Raw genomic sequence first — 20,000 nt, 5'->3', positions numbered from 1 at the left:
CAAATAAATGACGATGGCAACCACTGAGTTGATGGAGACTTGTGGGAGCGAAGCCATTAATTAACCCTTTCACCTCCGAGGGAGGGGCCATTGACGAGTTAAATCGACTAGCGTTAAACAGAGTGAACTCTGTAAGTATCAGTCCGATGGGAAGGAAAGGATCAAACTTGTTTCACTTAATCAGTGTCTATCAGGAGCCCACGAGTAGGAGCTTGCCTCTCCCATACAAGCCCTATGAGTCAACCTTTGCCCGTATGTTTCTATTTTCTTCGGCTTCGGCTTCGGCTCTGCACACACTGTTTAGAATGGCCAATCAGAATAAAATTATTGTGGAACAAAGACAAAAATAGCAAAAACAATGTATGCAAATTGTGCCAACTGACTTAAATTGTTGTAAATGTGAGTTTCCTGCTGAAAGATTAGTTCTAAAAATAGAAAGATACGGGCAAAGGTTGACTCAAGGGTATACTGCATAGGGAGGCTCCTAGTCATAGGCTCCTGATTTTTTTAATTTTTTTTATTTTCGGTTTTTCTCATACAAGCAGGTACGGATGCCCTTCCAAGAGTAAATAGCTGTCAATGATCGGGGTTAATAATTCCCACTGTGCATCAGCATGCCATTTAACGAAAACACATTGCCGCTGATTTCTCTACTTTTATTGGGTTGTCATGTGGCGACCAAGTGAAAATGGACACAGCATAATATTTAATTAACCTAGCTGCACAGTTTCGTCGAAGTCATTGTAGCGTGAATGGCGTTTTAGTGGATCTTTAAACTAAATATACCCTTATGGAGCTCAGGAATGGAACGTCAGTTGGATAAACAAGACAGACGGTGAAAAATAAATATCTGGAATCTTAAAGGCGACGAGTAATCGTCTTCGACAACAATTGCATCTTTCGCCGTCGGATATCAAAGTGAGCTTTGTTTTTAATATTCTACTGACTGTAATGTCATATACAACACTGAAACCAAATGGCAAATTCTGCATGGGTTTAACAAACATTAATTACAGGAATCGAACGCGTTCAATAAGCATGTGTTTACTGAAGTCGCATCTCAGTTGTTTGGCTGTTTACATTTATTTTGTACTCGACTCTGCAGGTAAAAATAATATGTGGTTCGTGAATTTCTTCCAAGCGATCTGGTACTTCAGAGGGAAGGAAAAATGGCAGCGTGGTACCGTGATTTTGCGGATAGGTCCCTTGGCTTGGCTTACCAAGTACTAGTGGGCGAACGCATGTGCCATGTGCACTAAGATCATCTGCTACCTGCAGGTGATGCCAATTCCACCTCAACCGTTCCCGAAAAGGACATGATACTGCTAACTTTAGTTGTACCACCACCTGTCCTACCAATACCTAGCGGTGTCACCCCTTCCAAGTTGTTCGAACATCACCTAGACCTTCACACCAAGGGGCCGCTCCTATTCCTGAGCCACCCTCACCCACTGCTTCCACAACGTACCCAAAGCGTTCGCCTAAAACAGTAAAACGCCTGAATTTGTAATGAGTGGAAGTTTGTTGAATTGTTCATTTATTTTTTTTTAATATTTAGGGAACAATTTTAGGAAAGGGAAGATGTTGTATTTTGGGAATATTTATTTATTGCCATATTTGGGTATGCCCATATAAGGAGAGCCTCGTGTAAAGTTTTCTGTGAGTTCACATATCAAATTGCTTCAGTTGTTGTGTTCAACGTTCGTGTGTATCTTGTTCTCGAGTTGTTATCAGCAGCAAAGTAAGAAATTATTATTATTATTATTATTATTATTATTATTATTATTATTAAAATTAACACAAGTTAGTATCGATGGTACTGATTCCCTTGACCATCAGGCTATATCCCGTGATGATGACGTCTATTATTATTAACCACAACGTTGACAAAACTAGCATTCTTCCCTTATATTTGTGTGATTGTTAACGATAGAAGCACTGTGACAGTCACTAATGTAGATTAGGTAGATTAGTAGCGCTTTCTGACGTTGAATTTTCTTGTGTAGGTTTTATTCTGCACTTGCACCTTCTTTTGTACTTTGTAAATAAACGAGTTATATCAGTAATTTTCTTGACACAAGAGAAAATAAAGGAGGTTATAGAGTATATCCGCTATACACGCCTTATTTCAGGGTAATTCGCCTCAGGATATTTTTAAATCACTTGCCAGCCTCGGAAATCCCACCTGGGTAGGTAATAGCCAATCACATTTAGAGTTGAAAATATACGCGTGAAGGGGCAAAGTGCTCAGCGTGGGAATCCAAGCTAAAAATAACCTTGGACGAATTACTCTTGAAATAAGGCGTGTATGGCGGACGTACTCTCTCCTCCTATATTTTGTCTTGCTTGACGCTAATCGATCTCTTTTCCTTTGAGCCGATCAATTTGAAAGCGTCATCTGTTAAACCAACCACAAATGCAATACTGGTAAATAAATAAATCAGCTTTGTCTATCTCTGATACAATGACAACGGAGAGTCTTTTTCAATCCTCGCTGCAAATTGAGCGAACTCAATATTCAAACCGAAAGGTATTTCTTTAGTCCCCAAATATTGAAGGCAGCTTACTCTTTTTGATGTCTCAACACAAGTGAGAATCAGGCACCAACAATTGTGATGATAAGCACATAAATAGTGTCAAGTTTCACACTGATATTTTTCTTAGAAACCAAAATATCAACTTCCAAGAAATTTCCCATTACTTCTGAACAATTCTCAGAAAAAGCTGTGGTGCCATAACTAAAGCATCTACGCTATAATTCATGGCCATCATTTTTTTTCAAAGTGATAGCGAACAACAAAAAAAAATTCCAAGACATATTAAATATTGACAGCTCAAATTTCTCAAACACTTCACTTTCCATACCTCCAGCCATGATTGAGAGTCTTACCTGTCATGTCAGGAAAAAACATTAGTGGCATTTATCTTTGTCGCATTTCTTGAGAACTAAAAAACCGCGGTAATTGTAGATTAATTAATAAACGCTTGAAATGGAAATTCGTAGAGCACTCTTTGGCAAGGAATGTAGCAATGCATAGCACGTTTTGGCTCGACATCTGCACCCTGATCCAGTCCACCTTGATGCAAATTTTGATGAGCTCAAGGTGGCGGATTTAAGATTCGAATTTAAACTGCTTGTGTTTCTTCCAAGCTCTGCTTTCTTGTGCACTTTCAATTGAAAAACAAAACTACGGGCAGAAGTAAACTAGAAGATTATAAAGGTGTGTCTTGACAGGAAAGTTCAATGCTATCAGTAACATTTTTTTCTTGGCGTGGCGTTTCAAGTGTCAACGATTTTAACACGAAAAAACAGGAACGGCGGACAGTTGCAGAAGCTGTGAGAGGCCACCTTGGAAGTTTTAAGTTAAGGGAGTGAAAAGATCAACTTACTCGGATTCAAAAATTTGGTTTTATCAACGGAGTTGATAATGTAAATTGGCCACCGTACAGAGATTCTAAAAGCTGACGTTTCGAGCGTACGGTGGCCAATTTACATTATCAACTCCGTTGATAAAACCAAATTTTTGTATACTACTTCCCCACCGACGCAACACCACAGTTTCTTTAGAAACTACCCCCTTCATTCATTTGTTACCCGGATTCAGTTTTCTTTTCCGGCTAGACACCTAATAGGCACACACATATATATAAATCTTGAGTATAGCCTATCCTTTGGGTAGAATGCTAGATGCGTTTCGCAGAGCGTATGTAGTCATCTGAAGGTTGATTAGTTCAACCTTCAGATATATATACAAATTATGCACAAGTTTGGTTTGACTATGCTATTTATCCATCATATACCCGTTTTAGTATCAAAACCGGTAGCTGTATGCCTTTGACTGGCCAACCGTTGGCACTTGTATTGGAAACCGAAATATCAATTTCGCGATCGGCGAACTGAAAATGCGCCATTTCTACGATAGATATCATTCTCAGGTTGTTAGACATAAGGAACATATTGTGATTTGCTCAGTGATATGAATGCTGTAAAAAGAGACAAAAACAACGAGGAACTAAACCGCATAATCTTGTTACTTGGAAAGCGAGGAAAGGAATCTCTAAGATGGGAGAACCACGCAGGAAATTTCTGGAATATCATGTTTAATCCGTCTTTAGAAATTTGGAACAACATATCTGGAACTTGCCTTATACTTCAACCTTATGGGAGCACAGCTGAAGATCTTAAGTCCGAAGAAGCCGATGATATCGGAGATGTGGACATCATGATATTTCCCGATTCAGATAATTTGTTGATCCACGACGAAATGATTGAATATTTACCCGACCATCCACTTCATGTTAGGATCAAAGGAGCCGATCATCCAGTGTTGAAGTTTTGCTGTGTGAAAGACACAGGTTACCTCTCCACTTCAGCCTTGAAAACATCGAATGAATTGATTTACGGAGATTTGGGGGACGCACTTGTTTTACATTTGAATTAATATCACGCGAAACGCCCTCATTTACTCTGCCTCTTGCTTGCCACTTGGAGAACAGCGGCAGCAGTCCGGCTTTAAAAGTTAACTTCGCTCTTCCTTCGGAAGATTTAGCAACTTCACCCTCAATTCACTCATCAACAAGAGGAAGGCAGGAGAATTCCTTCCGGTTCCAGGAGAACGTTATGAATGAGCAAGTCAGGGAAGAGGTTGAGAGTGATGATGACAAAAGTGAAGACAAACGAGAAGGAGACCGTTCTCTGACTGCAACGGAGTTGAAAGGAAAACGGCAGCTTTTTGCCCAAAAAATGGAGCCGTGTTCTAGTAAAGGTTTGATGAGAACGTTTGGGAGAGACAGAGAAAAACTCGAAACTGAGAAGCAACTAAGAAAAATTCACGAAGAAAAGGCAGCGATGCACTTGTTTAAATACATGTTTGGAAAAGAAGATGACGGAAACGAAGAAAGCTTTAAAGAATTGAAGTTAATAGAAACGGAAATCGAAAAAGAATGTTTTTCCAAGAATACAGTGTTATCTGGAATTGATTTTGTCCCTGCTTTAATGTCCCGTGGATGGCCGAAGGTTGCAAAAACTTGGATCGAACTGGAGCGCAAATGGCCCTCAGCTAACGTGGTCAGACAGATAATTACGGAAGGTTTCCACTTGGTGGCCAAAGCTCCAAAGAAAAGTGGCAATCCGGATTACGACTTTAGGATTTCATTCTCCCATGCAGAATACCTGTTGAGCAAAGAGATGAACGACATACAGCGAGAGTGTTACCGCTGCCTTAAGAAATTTCACCGAGCTTATCTTTCACGTCCTAAAGGACTGGTGACTTTTCATCTAAAGAACGTTTTTCTGCTAACGATTGAAGAAACTGGTGTCCACAAGTGGACCGAAAGCAACAGAGCCGAATGCATGATGAAGCTCCTCTGGAATCTTTTTCAAGTCCTTACAAAGAGACATTTGCCACATTTTTTCGTGAGATCATATAACCTGTTTTGCGTTGACTACATTGAAGAGCCCTGTATCATGGAATCACTGGTAGGAAAAGTCAAAGAGATAATGCAGTATCCCACGAAATTTGCCAAGGAACTGGTTGAGCACCAATAGAGCGGAACGTTTTCAATTTCGTGTTTTAAAAGAAAAACAAAACAACTGCTCCAACCAATCAAAACAAACGCAAGCGGTGAAATGAGCCAATCAGAATTTGAAGCAATTACATGTAACCGGCGCAAAGCGCGGGAAAATACACGCGTGCAAGTGACGATTGCTTTTGGTTTTGTTTCTCATTGGTTGAGAAAGTGGCGAGAGTTTTGCTGGCCAATCCCAGAGCGAAACAGTACAAAACCAAAGCAAACGCAATTGATCTTCGACATCCAACTGAAAACCGCTTTATTATATAAATATGGAATGAACAGGATTCGTGTACCACCATTCCATTATTGTAGAACCTATAATCTTGGACAAAACTACTTGAGAAAATAGCGCATTTGGAGTCCGAAAATCCTTCTGTAATACCTCAACCAAAGAAAAAGCTGAAGTAACTTCTCCCTACACCAAACCCTATTCAACGTTGAATTTAAAAAGCTTCTGGTGCTAGGGAAACGTTCAGGAGGCGTAAACAACATTGATTAGGGGAAGAGGGGCTTTAAAATTCAGTTGATTGTTGTTTGGAACTGAATGGAAGGTCTTTATAGCGCAGCTTTCTCACAGCAGGTTTGTCCCATGGAAACATACCAACTGAGTAATAATGGGCAAACTGACACTACCCTGGTTTCAATGTTTTTTTGAAGACCCACCAAGTATTAGCCATACGGGCTAAATTTAGGGCCCATTTCTATTAACAATTTTTTCGAAGAACAAAGTGTAGTCCTCGTCTCCGTTTTTGGATTTTTTTGGGTTGCGCTCTGGCTGCGCTTGCGTAAGATTTCTCTGTCTCGTAGAAGGCAATTCGAGAGGGATTCGGGATCTCGGGATCTCTTCCTCAGAGGCAATCGCGATGACCACTAAACCACGGAGACTACGTGACAAATTAACCGGGAAATATGTTTTAATGAATTGTGTGCCTCACCGGAAACGAGTTTTTGTCCTTTCGTGGCGCGCAATTCAATATCCGCTTATCGTATGACTCTGTAACAGATATCGTAAATTTATAATTTTCCCGGTATTGTTAAGAAAAAGTATTTAAAAAAAATATAAATAAATAAAGAGACTTAAGACTTAAGACTTGCAAAGCATCAGTTTTCTGGTTTTGATTGAAATCAATGCCGTTAACAACAGTTTTAATGTAAACAAATATCCACGATCGCAGTTAACCCTATCGTTGGGTCACGGAATGATGTTTACCAAGATATTGTAACATAAAAAAAAACCCACTGAAATACTGTGAACTTAAAGGAAACCGGCTAAAAATCCTTTAAACGAAGTGTAGGCTACCCGTAGCCTCTCGTCTTTATGAGGTTTCCCTCAGGTCAAATGTTGGCGATTTTAGCCCTTTAATCTTAACAAACTCTACCGTCTGTATTGTCCCTGAAGTAACTTGTTTTCAAAGCAAAAACGAAAGTTTTTGAGGCGGATACGTTCTCGCCACAAATTTCCGTCATAGGGCATTCCTTTTATTCACTATATTCCTGACTTATGTGGTGATGAGCATCAAATAAATGTATCAGTATCTGTGGAAGCTCCTTGACAAGAAGTCAGGCTTTCTTCCTCGCTGTCTTGAAGCAAACCTTATGTATTTGTCACTTCGTTAGGCTTAATTTAGACTCTGACTACTTATTTTTAAAGAAACGTTTGTTTATCTTGTTATACAATGGATAAGTACCCGATTAGGGTTTGGCTAGGGAGCTTTCAACCAAGTAACAAAAGTGCGTTTAATCCATCGCAACTCTAAGAGTTAATTTCGGCAATGCACAAGCTGCTCTGGAGAGGATGTCCAAAGTCACTTACTTCAATGGCAAATGGAAAATGTAAATCCTTTGTCTATAGTTGAAGTGCACCTAGCTTCTCTAAGGTAGTTTATGGGCACTCCACTCAAATAACGAGAACCAAATAGAACATAACACTGTTTTAAAAAAATCCAAGAGATGGGACGCTGATCAGGTGGGTATTCTTTGCAGTCCATTCAGGGGCCATTCAGTGTTCTGATTACTGGGTATGTTAACAAAAAGATCTGTAAAACGTTGCTGGTTTCTTGAATTCTTTGACGGTGGTTGGTCAATAAACAATTGATTCACATTATAGCCTATGAGCTGATACTCTCGACTACTGCATTTCATTGATTGTTCTCGGTTAATTAAACAATCAATACGTACGCATAAAAAAGATCAGCGTCCCAATTGTTATCTCATTATTACTGCAGTGTCGATTTTCCCGAAAAACGGTCAATCTAATGGGATTTCAAAATCAACGTTTTCTTGCGAAGCTTCACTTAGCTGAAGACCGTTGAAAAAGTTAAGGACAAACTGCGTTCCGGAGCCAGCGGGTATATAGCGATTCAAGTCAAAACAATTTTCAGAATTAGCGTCGTGCATTCGTTTTATTATAGCGTCTTCATTTCCAGGCGCAAAGTCATCTTGCTTAAAAACGTATCTGCACACTTCGACTACACTTTGGATCCCTTCGAGCACGCGGCGCCTCATGTTCTGTTCAGAGCTGACCAGCATCCTGTAGAAAGCCAAGTCCCAACTAATATCAAACATTTTTGGGAATTCGTCGACACGGACGATACCGATCTTTTCTATTTCCTTGAGACCATCCACCAAAGACCTTTCCAACGGATCAAGGGCTTCAAGTATGCAATCGGTCGTGTGTTCGTTAAACGCCATATCGATCAACTCCTTGCTCACACTGAGGAAGAAATCTTTCAAGTCATGGTACCGAAAATTTGCAATAGAGCTTCTTTCTTGACAAGGCGATTCCTGTCGCTTGCCTTTTGTGTTAGCACACCCTTTGCATGGAAAATCTGTTATTTCTCCAGCTCCATGTTCCCCTGTTTTGGCGATGTCTGTGTCGCTGTGTGGAATGTATTGGTTTTCTTTTACTGCTGTTTCAAATTTGGAGTGTTTGTCCTTCATCAGCGGTGTTCCAAATTGAACTGGATTGTTTCTTATCTGCGTAAGTACTCCAGCCAAGGATTCCAGAATCTTGGGGTTTTCGATGTAATCTGTACCAAAAATGTTCCAAGACCTCACAAAGAAATGATGCAAAAACTTCTTTTCCAGAGCTTCGAAAAGGTTGTCGAACAGCATCATCATACATTTCGATCTGTTGCTTTCGGTCCACACCTCGGCACCAGTCTCTTCAATCGTTTGCAGAAAAAGGTTCTTGAGATGAAATGTCACCAGACTTTTGGACTCTTTAGACAGATAAGCCCGATGATATTTTTTCAGGCATCGGTAACACTCTCGTTGGATGTCATTCATCTCTTGGCTCAACAAGTATTCCGAATAGGAAAACGAGATTCTGAAGTCACGATCTCCCTTACCACCATTCTTTGGAGGCTTTGCTACCAAATGGAATCCTTCCTGAGCTACCTTGAAGACCATATATGGCGATGGCCACTTACGCTCCCTTGTGGTCCACTCTCGTGCAATTTTGGGCCATCCTGGGCATCTGAAGGCAGGGACAAAGTCAAATCCACCCACTAGCTGTGATTGCTTGGTAACTGGGGAAGTTTTCCTCCTTGAGAATTTCTTTATTGGTCCAAACAGATGATCAAAGAAGCGATTTTGTTTTTGTTTTTCAAATTGTCTCTTTTCCTCTTGTTCTGTACCATACTGGTATCGAAAGCGTGACTGGTCTACATGGGTGAATTTTCCATTTCTTTTTTTTTCTCGTTCCGCATCTCCCATTTCAGGTACCTTTTTACATGCATTTTGTTTTGAGAATTGATAACTGTCGTCTGACGGCGCTGGCTGGGGGAAAATAGATTCTTGGTTTTCAGGGGCCGTCGGTTTGCAATGTGCTGCTGTTAAAAAAGGCCCTTGCAAGCACTTTTGCTCTGTTGCATCACCACTTTGTTCTTCACAGGAGCATGTCGTAGAGCAGTTATATTTTCCAGTTGCATCCTCTAACGTTTCTGGTTTTTTCCGGTCGTCGTTTCGGTTTTGAATCCCAATTTTGACAATTCTTTCCCTGAGGTCTTTGCCTCGGTCGCTCCAATAAGCCTTTTGAAGGTACTGTATAATTTCGGCAGGGTCGTTTAGCCCTTGGCTGCTCAAAGCGATTCCAATATCGTTCATGAACTGTGTAACATCGTCCATAACTTTGGCATGTTTTCTAGTATAAGGAATTCCCATTGCTTTGTATAAACCGATCACCAACCACTCCCACTCAGCCGTGCGGATATCTTGCGCAGCAATCTGATTTTCCGTTCGCTGAATCGGTTCAAAAATAGAGCCATGCCGGTTCCTTTGAAAGTCAAGGGTAGTAGCAGGACTATTTTCGTTCTTCGTAAGCTGGGAAGTACTTTGCACAATGGATGAGAAATCTTGGGACGATACCCGCTGGATTGCGCTGATAATGAGATTATGTATATGAGACGCTGATTCCTCATAAATCGCTGGGTGGAAATTCCTTAAGGCTGAACTGGCTACGTACTCAGTGCCTTCCACAAGGCAGGACTGTAACAAGGGGTGATCGGCCCCTTTGATCCTGACGTACCCTGGATTGTTGGGTAAGTATTCGATCAGTTCATCGTTGATCATCAAATCATCTGAGTTAGGGAAGATTATGACATCCACATCTCCAACATCATTGGGTTCCACGTTTTTTAAGTCTTCTGCTGCACTCCCAGTTGGTTGAAATGTAATGCGATGTCCACAACTTTTGTATAAGAGCTTTAACCCATAAAACAAGACATTTTCGGTGTGCTGCTGCCACTTTTCACCTTCCTTTCCACGTTTCCCCAGAGATGTGAAAACAACATTTAGTTTCTGGGTTTCCGCATCCTCTCCGATTATGGTGGACATTTTTACCAGTTCCTAAAATTTCTGTAAGAATACAGGTTTATTTATGCATGGTAAGAATCGAAACTGCGGGATGTTTTCAAGGAATTGATCAGGCTATATTTGGGCTGTTACCTTTTTCATGAAACCCAATTTGTAGGTGCGGGAGTAAAGTAGATAACAAAGTCATGAATTTTTTTCACATGAAATTTCGCTTTCCGAGGAGTTTGTAGTGTCATTTATTTTCAGGCAATTACAAATGGAATTAGGAATGATGATGAACAAAAGGATAGGATAGATTATTGAGGGAAAGTAATCTCTTGTAAATTAATTTTTGGATATGAGGATGTGCGATACAGAACGCACTCTTTTTAGGTATGTGACTATTTGGGGACAAAATGTACCCTTTATCATAATCGCGGGCTCAAGGGTCAAAGGGTTAGTGTAGGTAATCATACGGTTTCTCCTTCATTTTGGAATTAATTTGCACGAGTAAGTTTTTCAGAATTAAAGCTGAAATTTCGCGAGCCGCTTCAGCGATTGAAAAACTAACTCCAAATTGAACGAGAAAAACCATATGATTACTTATTAATAATATAAACATGAAAAAATTTTCACGTGGAGTAAGTGCCGGAGTAAACCTTTCTTGATTTAATGCATCCATTTTATCTTACTCCAGAAAACTTTTCGTCATCATTTTTTTTTTTTTGGCTTAGAAAATTTCCTTTTGTCTTTCAGTCAATCATAATCCAGAATTTCGATGTGTAATCTGCTTGAACTGCACTGCTCTCAGCCAATCAGAATCGAGAATTTTTTTAATGTATATTATTAAAACGGTAATGCTCTTAATGTCTTTTTTGTGCATCAACTTCAGTACAAGTGGAAAAAAAACATAGTTCTCCTCGAGTTTGCGTACAGTTTAGTTTTTTAATTTCTGAATGCAAACAGTAACAGATTTTTAACATTTTTCCTTCGGGAATTCAAATGTGGGGAGGAGGTTCGAGCTGTTGGGAGCGAAAGCTTTCTTACAGAAAGTAAGAAAGTTTGTTAGTGCATTTTAAGCGAGAGATCGATCTCTTTGAAGGTGTTGTATTGTTAAATCTATGTTGGTCTGTCTACTCCTTTTCGGAAATGATCGTGGCTGTGTCTAGATGTCTGGCAACCGGACATTATAATATTTCGGGCGCAACTCTTTTAGAACCAGTAATAATCGAGTGTTACTGTAGTCGGTCTTCTGCGTTGTATTCGTTATTAGGGGGTGAATTTTGTCGGACGCAAACAATCGTATACTCGGAAGAATAAAAACTGAGGACTGCGGGACTGCGGGAGCAAGCTTTTAAGATCCAGGTTTTAATGGCCGGGTATTCTGCAATCTAGCCCAGCTTTCAAGCTGTTGTGATCAAAAATTCCCTTACAGAAGGTGAGAAAGTTAATCACTGTATTTTAAGTGAGAGATCAGTCTCTTGGAAGATGTTGTATTGTTAAATTTTTGTGGACCTCTCTGGTCTTTCTGTGAGTACCGTAAGGCATTGTGCTTTTGGTCACTTGGGATTAGTGTTTATTTGGAGTTATTTTGTTTTCTGTCCTTTGTTTCTTTTGTGTTAGGTAATTTCTGCTCCGGTACCTATAGAAGCAGCCCCTGTCTCCTTCTTGCGGATCATTTGTCTAGATACTCCGTGTCCAGCAGTCCCATCGATAATTTGACAATTTTGTGTCGATATGCGCGGAACATTCCATGTAAGCAATGCTGGCTTTGTTTAACCTTTGTTAAACCTCCAAGAAGTTGTCCGATTTGTTGAATCCATTTCTGTGTCCGCTCGGCACTGCATGCAAATCTCGCCATCGTCGATGTCACTTCCTCCAATTACCCCTCATCATATGACTCAAGCTATAACGAGACATATACGTGTAAGTTTGAAGTTTGTCCAAATAAAACTGATTAGTGACCACTGAAACACTCCCCAACCTTAGGTTGGTAAATTCAGGTGACGCCTGGATGAAAAATATACCAAAGGTCATGTACTACAGAAATTTGAGAATAATTACCTAAATCGATTTGGTTCATTATTTTCCCTCTGAAACAAGACTTGGGAATTTTATCCCATTTGTTTCTCAGTGGATGGCAACTCAGTGTTTCATCGATGACAACTAATGAAAGGCTATTGTATCTGACAGAGGCGGGTCTGTCACTATTTCTGTATTATCTCAGGAATCCTCTGACGGATTATCAATACAACCAGTATTTGTGCATAAATTATGACTTCTCGTTGGAAATAGTAGACAGCTTCTTAATGTTAGCCTGCGAATGCAGACGTATTTCCGGCGGTCATTTCTCTCCTCCGCCGGAAATACGTCTGCGTTCGCAGGCTATCTTAATGTATGCTCAGTCCAAAACTGTGCTCTAATCCTGTACACAATGACCTGTATAGATCACCACCTATTTGGCGACCACTTTTACATTCTTTTGATTTATGTTAATTTGACTTCAGCCAAAAATGTCCGGAAATTTTGGCTTAATGGAAAGCACCCAAAATTTTCCAGCGCTCTCGTGCTCTAACGGCCAAAAAAAAAATGATGACAAAAAATTTGTGTGGAATCTTTGAAAAAAGTTTTCTGGAGAAAGAAAAAAAATGAATGCATTAAATCAAGAAAGGTTTACTCCGGCACTTCCTCCACGTGCATTTTTTCATGTTTCTATTATTAATAAGTGATGACATTGTTTTTCTCGTTCAATTTGGAATTAATTCGTTCTTGTGAGTTTTTCAAAAACCTGAAATTGCACTCGCCGAAGCGGCTTGCGCAATTTCAGCTCTTTAAAAACGAGGTCTCGGACTCAAGGGTCAAAGGGTTAGTCATTGGATCATACGGTTTCTCCTTTAATTTGGAATTAATTTTGCACGAGTGAGTTTTTCTGGTATCTATATTTTAAGACGACCACCTTTTATGATTGACAAAGTCACGTCAATGAGTGCAATTGCTTGATGTCGAGCCGAAAAGGACTAGGTACGAGTCTGTACATGATTATGGGATTAGCAACTATTGAGCCACATAGTTAGAAAGTGCACCCCAAGCTTTACAAAATCCCAAAGTTGGTGTTAATAGACCCAATATATTAAGGGAGACAGCCATTTCAAAACGTCAAAATTTCCAGGTTACCGTGAAGAAATGTATGGCCATCCGGTGTACGGATGACCAAACTTCTAGCCCGATGAACACCAAACTTGGGGATTTGTAAATCTCGGTGTGCTCTTGTGGATCAATAGTTTCTAATCCCAAAATTTACAGACTTATACCCAGTCCTTTTCGGCTAGAAATGCAAAGCTTTTGCAACTGCTTTTGCAAACATAAACAACCTCTCCTTCGTCCCAAGACCGCTGGCCAGAATGGGCCATCCTTGTCATATGAACAGATTGTGGGTAGGGAAAAGACTCGAGCTGTTTTGAGCGAAAATTTTCTCACAGAAGGTAAGAATTTTTGTTTATTGCACTTCAAGGGGGAGGTCAGTCTCTTGGAAGATGTTGTATGGAACTCCGGGACGTAACTGTCTTATGCCTTCTTATGAGACTTTTGGTCACGATATTCGGTGCTTACCTCATGATATTCGGTGCTTAAATCATTATATTCGGTGTTTACTTCATTATATTCCGTACTTAAATCATTATATTCGGTGTTTACTTCATTATACTCTGTGCATACTTCATTATACCAGACCTGCCAACCCCTGATAAAGGAAAATCTGGAGATTCTATAAAAAATAGTGAGATTCTATTTTTTTCCCGATCAAGATTGAACAAACCCCTTTTCCATCGAGGAAAGTCATTAACAGTTTATTTAAATGTTTTATTTGTGTTCCCTGTTGTAAGAAGGTGCAGCTTTCTTTGATGATTCTAATAGGGCTAATAGGTCATCACTAGGACGAAACTTATAGCAAGGTGTCATGGGAGATGCCTGGGAATTAGGCCTCGTTCCCAGGGCCTACTCCCCTTTCAAAATGACGGACAGACACGAAGAAAAACGATTAAGTTTATTGAACACCAGCGAAAATCACAGCTGGGTACAAAAAAGTAAGAACAGTGTTCTTCTTTATTAGTTTTTCAATTTATGGCACAAGCATTCCTCATTAATTTCCCATTTTTATTCTGATTCAACAACTTAAATCATTTCAGAATGATTTTTCCCAAAACCCGTGAGATTGAGGAGCCTTGTTGTGAGACTGTGAGAAATGACAAAAAATTGTGAGACTCACGGCAGAACCGTGAGAGTTGGCAGGTCTGTTATACTCTGTGCATACTTCATTTTATAAATGAACACATTGATACACTGCCCAAATATGGTCATAAAGCTGTCGATAGTTGTACAGTAGGTCTGCATAGATGTAGATTTCACAAGAGAATGTGAAAATGACAGACCGGCGCCGCTTCACTTAACTTACACTCAAAGTAAATAGCCTTTGGATAAAAATCAAAGCTTAAAATTTTGCCAGTCAACTGCTGAGCAATCACACTTTCAAAATCTGAAGGAAAAAAGAAGTGATTTTTTGATCATAGTAGCACTTTAAGCACTGAATATAATGAAGTAAGCACCAAATTTAATGAAGTATGCACAGAATAATAATTATAATAAAGTAACACCGAATATAATGATTTAAGCACCGAATATCAGCGAATATCAGCGAATATCATGACCAAAAATGTTATAAGACAGTTATGGCGTTCCATAGTGTTGTGTTGTTAAGTTAGAATTAATTTTTGTCTAAATGGCCGTCATCGGGTAAGGGTTATGAAATCACTGAATGACCGGCGTAATAAACATTACTTAAGTCTAAGCACTCATTTTAAAGCGGTTAGCATTCCAGTTTTACGACATGTACTTATATCAGTTAAACACATTGAAATTAAATGCCATAATTGTCCCCGCAATGTTTTGGCCCAGAGGCCAAAACCCGAGGAGGCAACCTAGAAGCCCCCGCGTAAAAGGGGAAAATATGTAAATTAATATGCCAATTCTTAGATGTTGTATAGGGGAAAGCAAGGTGGTATCGGTATTGCTTTACAGGGCATGCAAGGTGGTATCGGTATTGTTCACTGAGTTGACGAGGTGTTCTGGTTAACTCTCAGTGAGTCATGAGACAGAAAGTCACAAGGAGTGCCCCTCGTGACTTTCGATTGCTATGTTGATGCTCATCGACATAGCAATTCAAGGTGAGTAATTTGCGAATATTTACAGTGTTTCCTTTTACTTTGAAAATCAAAGATTACAGTATCTGATAGAAACTCTTATTGCCTGGGTCAGAAATCGATTTCTCAGGCACAAATCATAAACAGGGGCGACGATTTGTAGGACACAAATGAAATGAGAAACAGAGGCGACGGACTCGGCCAGAAACTGGTAGAGGCAACCTTAGAAAGCAGAAGCATAGTCTCAGTACTAACAATTTCAAACAATCTTCAATTATTTTTACAACAGCTATTCACAGATACATGTAATAATAATCGGCAATCTGAATATGAGCGAGTTTTATTCCTATTTCATGGTATTTCAAGGTACCGTGGAAAGAACCACATGAATAATAAAGATGACGAAATGTTGCCTTCCAGTCATTGAATGTTCCTGTTCCTGTTTTTATTATCATATTTTCGAGGCATTTTCCAAAATTATGTAAATTGCTTCTCAATTGATAGCGTATCAAATCAACATTGATGGAAATTAAAAATAAATTATGCTGTTTGTTGTTGCCCATCCTTTCCTTGCATCTTTCACTTTCATTTACATACCTAATTACATGTACAATGTAATTGGTAGTAAATAATATGAAGACATCACAATGTGCAGCACAAATTAATATATTGGAAAACACCTCAACTGCCATCCATATTATCTTAGGCGGGGGCAGATGTAGTGAAAACTATTACTAGTTTAATAGCTTGAGTTTTGTTCAAGTGGTACAGTAATTGGAGTGAGTGCTGATGGCAAGATTAATGCAAAGAGTTCCGAGCGCTCACAGAAATGGATTAAACAGATTGACAGTTTTAAGCGATAACTTCTCAGCAGTCTAAACTGAGATAGCGAATTGCGTAAATCGAGTATTTCACAAAGATCAACGCGAAATTCCGAAATTATTGGGCTGCGGGGCAATTGATGTATTTACAGCATCCCAAAGGAAAGAAGCGTGTATTTGAAGAGCCGGTGATACATGTAGATGGAAGATTGAAGTGATCCTCACATTAACTTATCAGGACAATTGCAGCAGCAATGGCAGTGCATTGCACTGACCTCGGAGAGGTCATGGGACCAAGCCTGAATTTTTCAGGAGTCTGTAAGAGACATTTGCTTAAAGGGGCTAGGTCACGCTATTTTAGGTAATTTTGTTTCATTTTGTTAATTATGAGCTCTAAACGTCAAATTGGCAGAGCAAGAGTCTTTCATTTGCAAAATCACGGCCACATAACAACTGAGAATGATTTTCCAGCTTTGTAAATGACATTTTGATAAAGATTGATATAAATTTGAAAAAAGGTGGGCCGACATTTTTCAAATTTAACCAAATTCAATCCACTTCAATCCTCTCCAGTTTTGTCCATCCATGTCCCTTCTTGGCTTCCCTGTGTTTTGTTAGAGTTCTTCTATAGTTTTGAACAGTTATTTTGATATTTTAGTTAATTCTATGACCATTCGATCAGTGCTGAAATTGCCTAAACTTGCGTGACCTAGCCCCTTTAAATTATTGTCATGCTATTTGCGACAATTGCTTTGATCTTTTGATACCCTGTCCGGCAATAAAGCTACGCATCAGCACGTCCAAAACCAGAAACTAACAGGAACTAAGCAACGATTTATGCTGTGTTTACATTGGGCCTCGATTATGACCCGAATGATAATCCAATTAAGTTTGGAACGGGCTCACATCAACTAATAATTACAGTATGTGATTATAATTGAATTATAATTATTTCAAACAACCTCAAGGGGGTTTTTTGAAGTACTGTACTTAGAGTGGCGTGTGCATAATAGGCCAGTTTCGAATTGTGCAGCAACAAAAGAGTGGAGTCGAGGTTCAGGGGAATAATTAGCATTTTGTTTTGTTCAAAACAAAGGAAAATGCAAATTATTCCCCTGAACCTCGACTCTGTTCTTTTGTTGCTGCACAATTCGAAACTAGCCTATTGGACAGAATGGTGAACACTTGGTGGTCTGTATGAGCAGATGAAACTTCTAATCGCTTTATGGAGTGAAGATTTGGATTTGGATTTGTCTTTTTCTATTCTCGGAAGCTACAAACGTATCCTTGGTTCCTTCTTTTCGCCTCAAGCTTGGTGATGATAATCGGGGCAGCCGCTTGATATGGCACTATTTTAACTCGCACTTTAACTCGTATTTCTTTAATACAATGTACATTTAAATGGAATTTTTCTACTCTTAGTGCCAGCCGATAAGGCATACTGTGCCACATGAAATAGTACCCTTAACGACTTGATTTTGAAAGTAAGGTAAAAAGAGCTTTAATGTTAGAATAAACAGACTGCATACATTGTACTAAACCTGGTAGCTTATCAACTTTTCAACATCCAGCTTGTCACATCATGTTAGGGCTTGTTCCAACTTATCAGCCTTAAACTGCAAAATTAAGGACCGTAAAAGTTTCCTAATGTAAAAATCTTTTTCTAAGGGCACATTGTTAGTGTCAAATAGAAATGATCAATTTAAATATTTCTTGGAGCACCCCACATGTAGCGTTTGATAAGACAGTTAACCTTTTGATGACAAATAAGTATCTTTCAATTATTAGCAATTATTTTCAATTATTAGCAAGTAAAGACTCGTGTATAAGCCGCACCTTTTTGCTTAAGATTTGGGGCAAAAGTCACGGGTGCGGCTTATACAAGAGACCATAATTTGCCTTCAGAGGGAATAAACTTGCTTGCAGGGGTCACAAATTGAACTGAAAACTAAAGATTAACCATACTGAAACCTGTTGTTGATCACTGCTTTTGGTGGTTAGATGTGGTGGCTCCAAAAGGAGTCGTTTGTTTGCATCTTCAGGTTCTAAACCAGAATCTTGCTCACAAGTACTGTAGTTCTTTCCAGCATTTCATTCCTCCACACAGCTGCTTACAATGTCCTTTACGACTTTTAAAAGGTATTTTCAGAGTTGATTAACTTTTTAATGTCGCTGCAAATACACATTAGATTTTGTGCAAACAAACGACCAACTATTTTTAGAAGAGTGCTTATTTGGAGTTCTTACTTTTTCCAAAATCATGCTTGAAAGTTGGGGGTGTGGCTTATACGTGAGTGCGGCTTATACACAAGTCTTTATGGAAGTTATAATTTTGCAAAAACATGTTGTACATGATATGAATGATGTATAGTATTATTTTTTTTATTAATTAGTTTAAAGGATATGTATAAAATATAATTTTGTAGTAAGGTTGTTAGCAGGTCCACATTTGGACTCGTGTCTTTCCTATTTTTGACAAACTACTTTATCATGTAAACTCTACCAATTCCTCTTCTACTACAGTTGCTACTACTACTGCTACCGGTACTACCACTACCACTACCACTACCACCACCACTGCTACTGCTGCTGCTGCCGCCACTTATTATTTTGCTAAAGATAGTTTTATGAATGTTGAAGCAATTTAGCAGGCTAGTAAATTCGAAAGAATTAGTGATAATGTACATCGTGCACTAGTTCATTTAACATGTACTTGCATAATTAACATAATTAACATCATTGTTGCACAGCTGCATAAACCAACCTGATATTTTCTGTATAGCCCAAACAGAGGAACTAACATCCATCCATCATGTTTACATGATTGGCTGTAAATATTCTTTTGGTCACAATTTATCATGGTCCACATGTTTGCATCATGGTTTCACCTTAACCCTTCCACAAGTCAGCTGGTTCAAACATCTTCAGTTCCACACTCCAACATGTCCACGCATCCACATATCCACAGGCCCACACATCCACATCTCACATGGGTCCAAACATCCACACTTCCTCAGTGTCCACACTTCCTCAGGTCCACATGCCCACATGTCCACACTTCCAAAGCTCTATAAATTATGCCCACATGTCCTTACTTCCAAAGGTCCACAGGCCCACATGTCCACACTTCCAAAGGTCCACAGCATGTATTGTCCACACATCCGTATGTCCACAGGTCCACATCTCCTCGGGTCCACACATCTACAAGTTTTTCACATGTACTTTTCGTAGTTGACAATTCCACAGCTCTCTCGCTCTCTCACACCCTCTTGTGATAAATTTACAGCTCATAGTCCATGGAGGTCCATTGCCAAGATTAGTGTTACAGTAGTGGCCTCCCAAGTTACCAGTTATCTTTCTTGAGTCGTTCTGATCTGCCTACAAAGAAGGCCATATCATGGACCCACCTGTTGATGAGGCCCGACAACGCCAAAACAGCTGGCCATGGCTGCCGATTGACCGGGTGAAATGGTTGTACGCATGCGTGATGTGTTGCCACACCAGGTTGGTGTTATGGTTTGTCACCTTCCTCTTTTTTGTTAATTAGGAGTACAAAAGAGAGGATGAGGCGAGAGAATATCCTCCATACATGGGACTCTCCCAATGACAATTTTTT

At 39.5% G+C, this 20,000-nt stretch overlaps 3 protein-coding genes and 1 pseudogene across 4 annotated transcripts in view; 3 read left to right on the top strand and 1 right to left on the bottom strand.

The window, feature by feature from the left end:
* LOC138006758 (uncharacterized) overlaps window positions 1-20,000 on the top strand; it is a 102,718-nt gene that overhangs the window by 58,828 nt on the left and 23,890 nt on the right. The gene's annotated exons all lie outside the window — the stretch shown is intronic.
* On the top strand, window positions 3,957-6,593 carry LOC138006748 (uncharacterized; annotated as a pseudogene).
* LOC138006741 (uncharacterized) lies at window positions 6,774-10,263 on the bottom strand. Its single transcript, XM_068853248.1, has one exon. It carries the CDS (start codon window positions 10,144-10,146, stop codon window positions 7,822-7,824), a length of 2,325 nt encoding a protein of 774 aa, XP_068709349.1. The 5' UTR covers window positions 10,147-10,263; the 3' UTR covers window positions 6,774-7,821.
* LOC138006761 (zinc finger protein 709-like) overlaps window positions 13,725-20,000 on the top strand; it is a 14,572-nt gene continuing 8,296 nt past the window's right edge. The window contains exons 1-2 of one of the 2 annotated variants that reach the window (XM_068853276.1): window positions 13,815-13,850; window positions 15,442-15,587. The gene's annotated coding sequence lies outside the window, so the exon portion shown is untranslated. Of the gene's footprint in view, window positions 13,851-15,441; window positions 15,588-20,000 lie in introns of both variants that reach the window. The other variant, XM_068853275.1, reaches the window with a different exon arrangement.

The sequence above is a fragment of the Montipora foliosa genome, chromosome 6 (assembly GCF_036669935.1).
Source record: "Montipora foliosa isolate CH-2021 chromosome 6, ASM3666993v2, whole genome shotgun sequence".
Taxonomy (NCBI): Eukaryota; Metazoa; Cnidaria; class Anthozoa; order Scleractinia; family Acroporidae; genus Montipora; species Montipora foliosa.
Note: the sequence above shows the minus strand (reverse complement) of the source record. Positions and strands in the feature narration are given on the sequence as shown.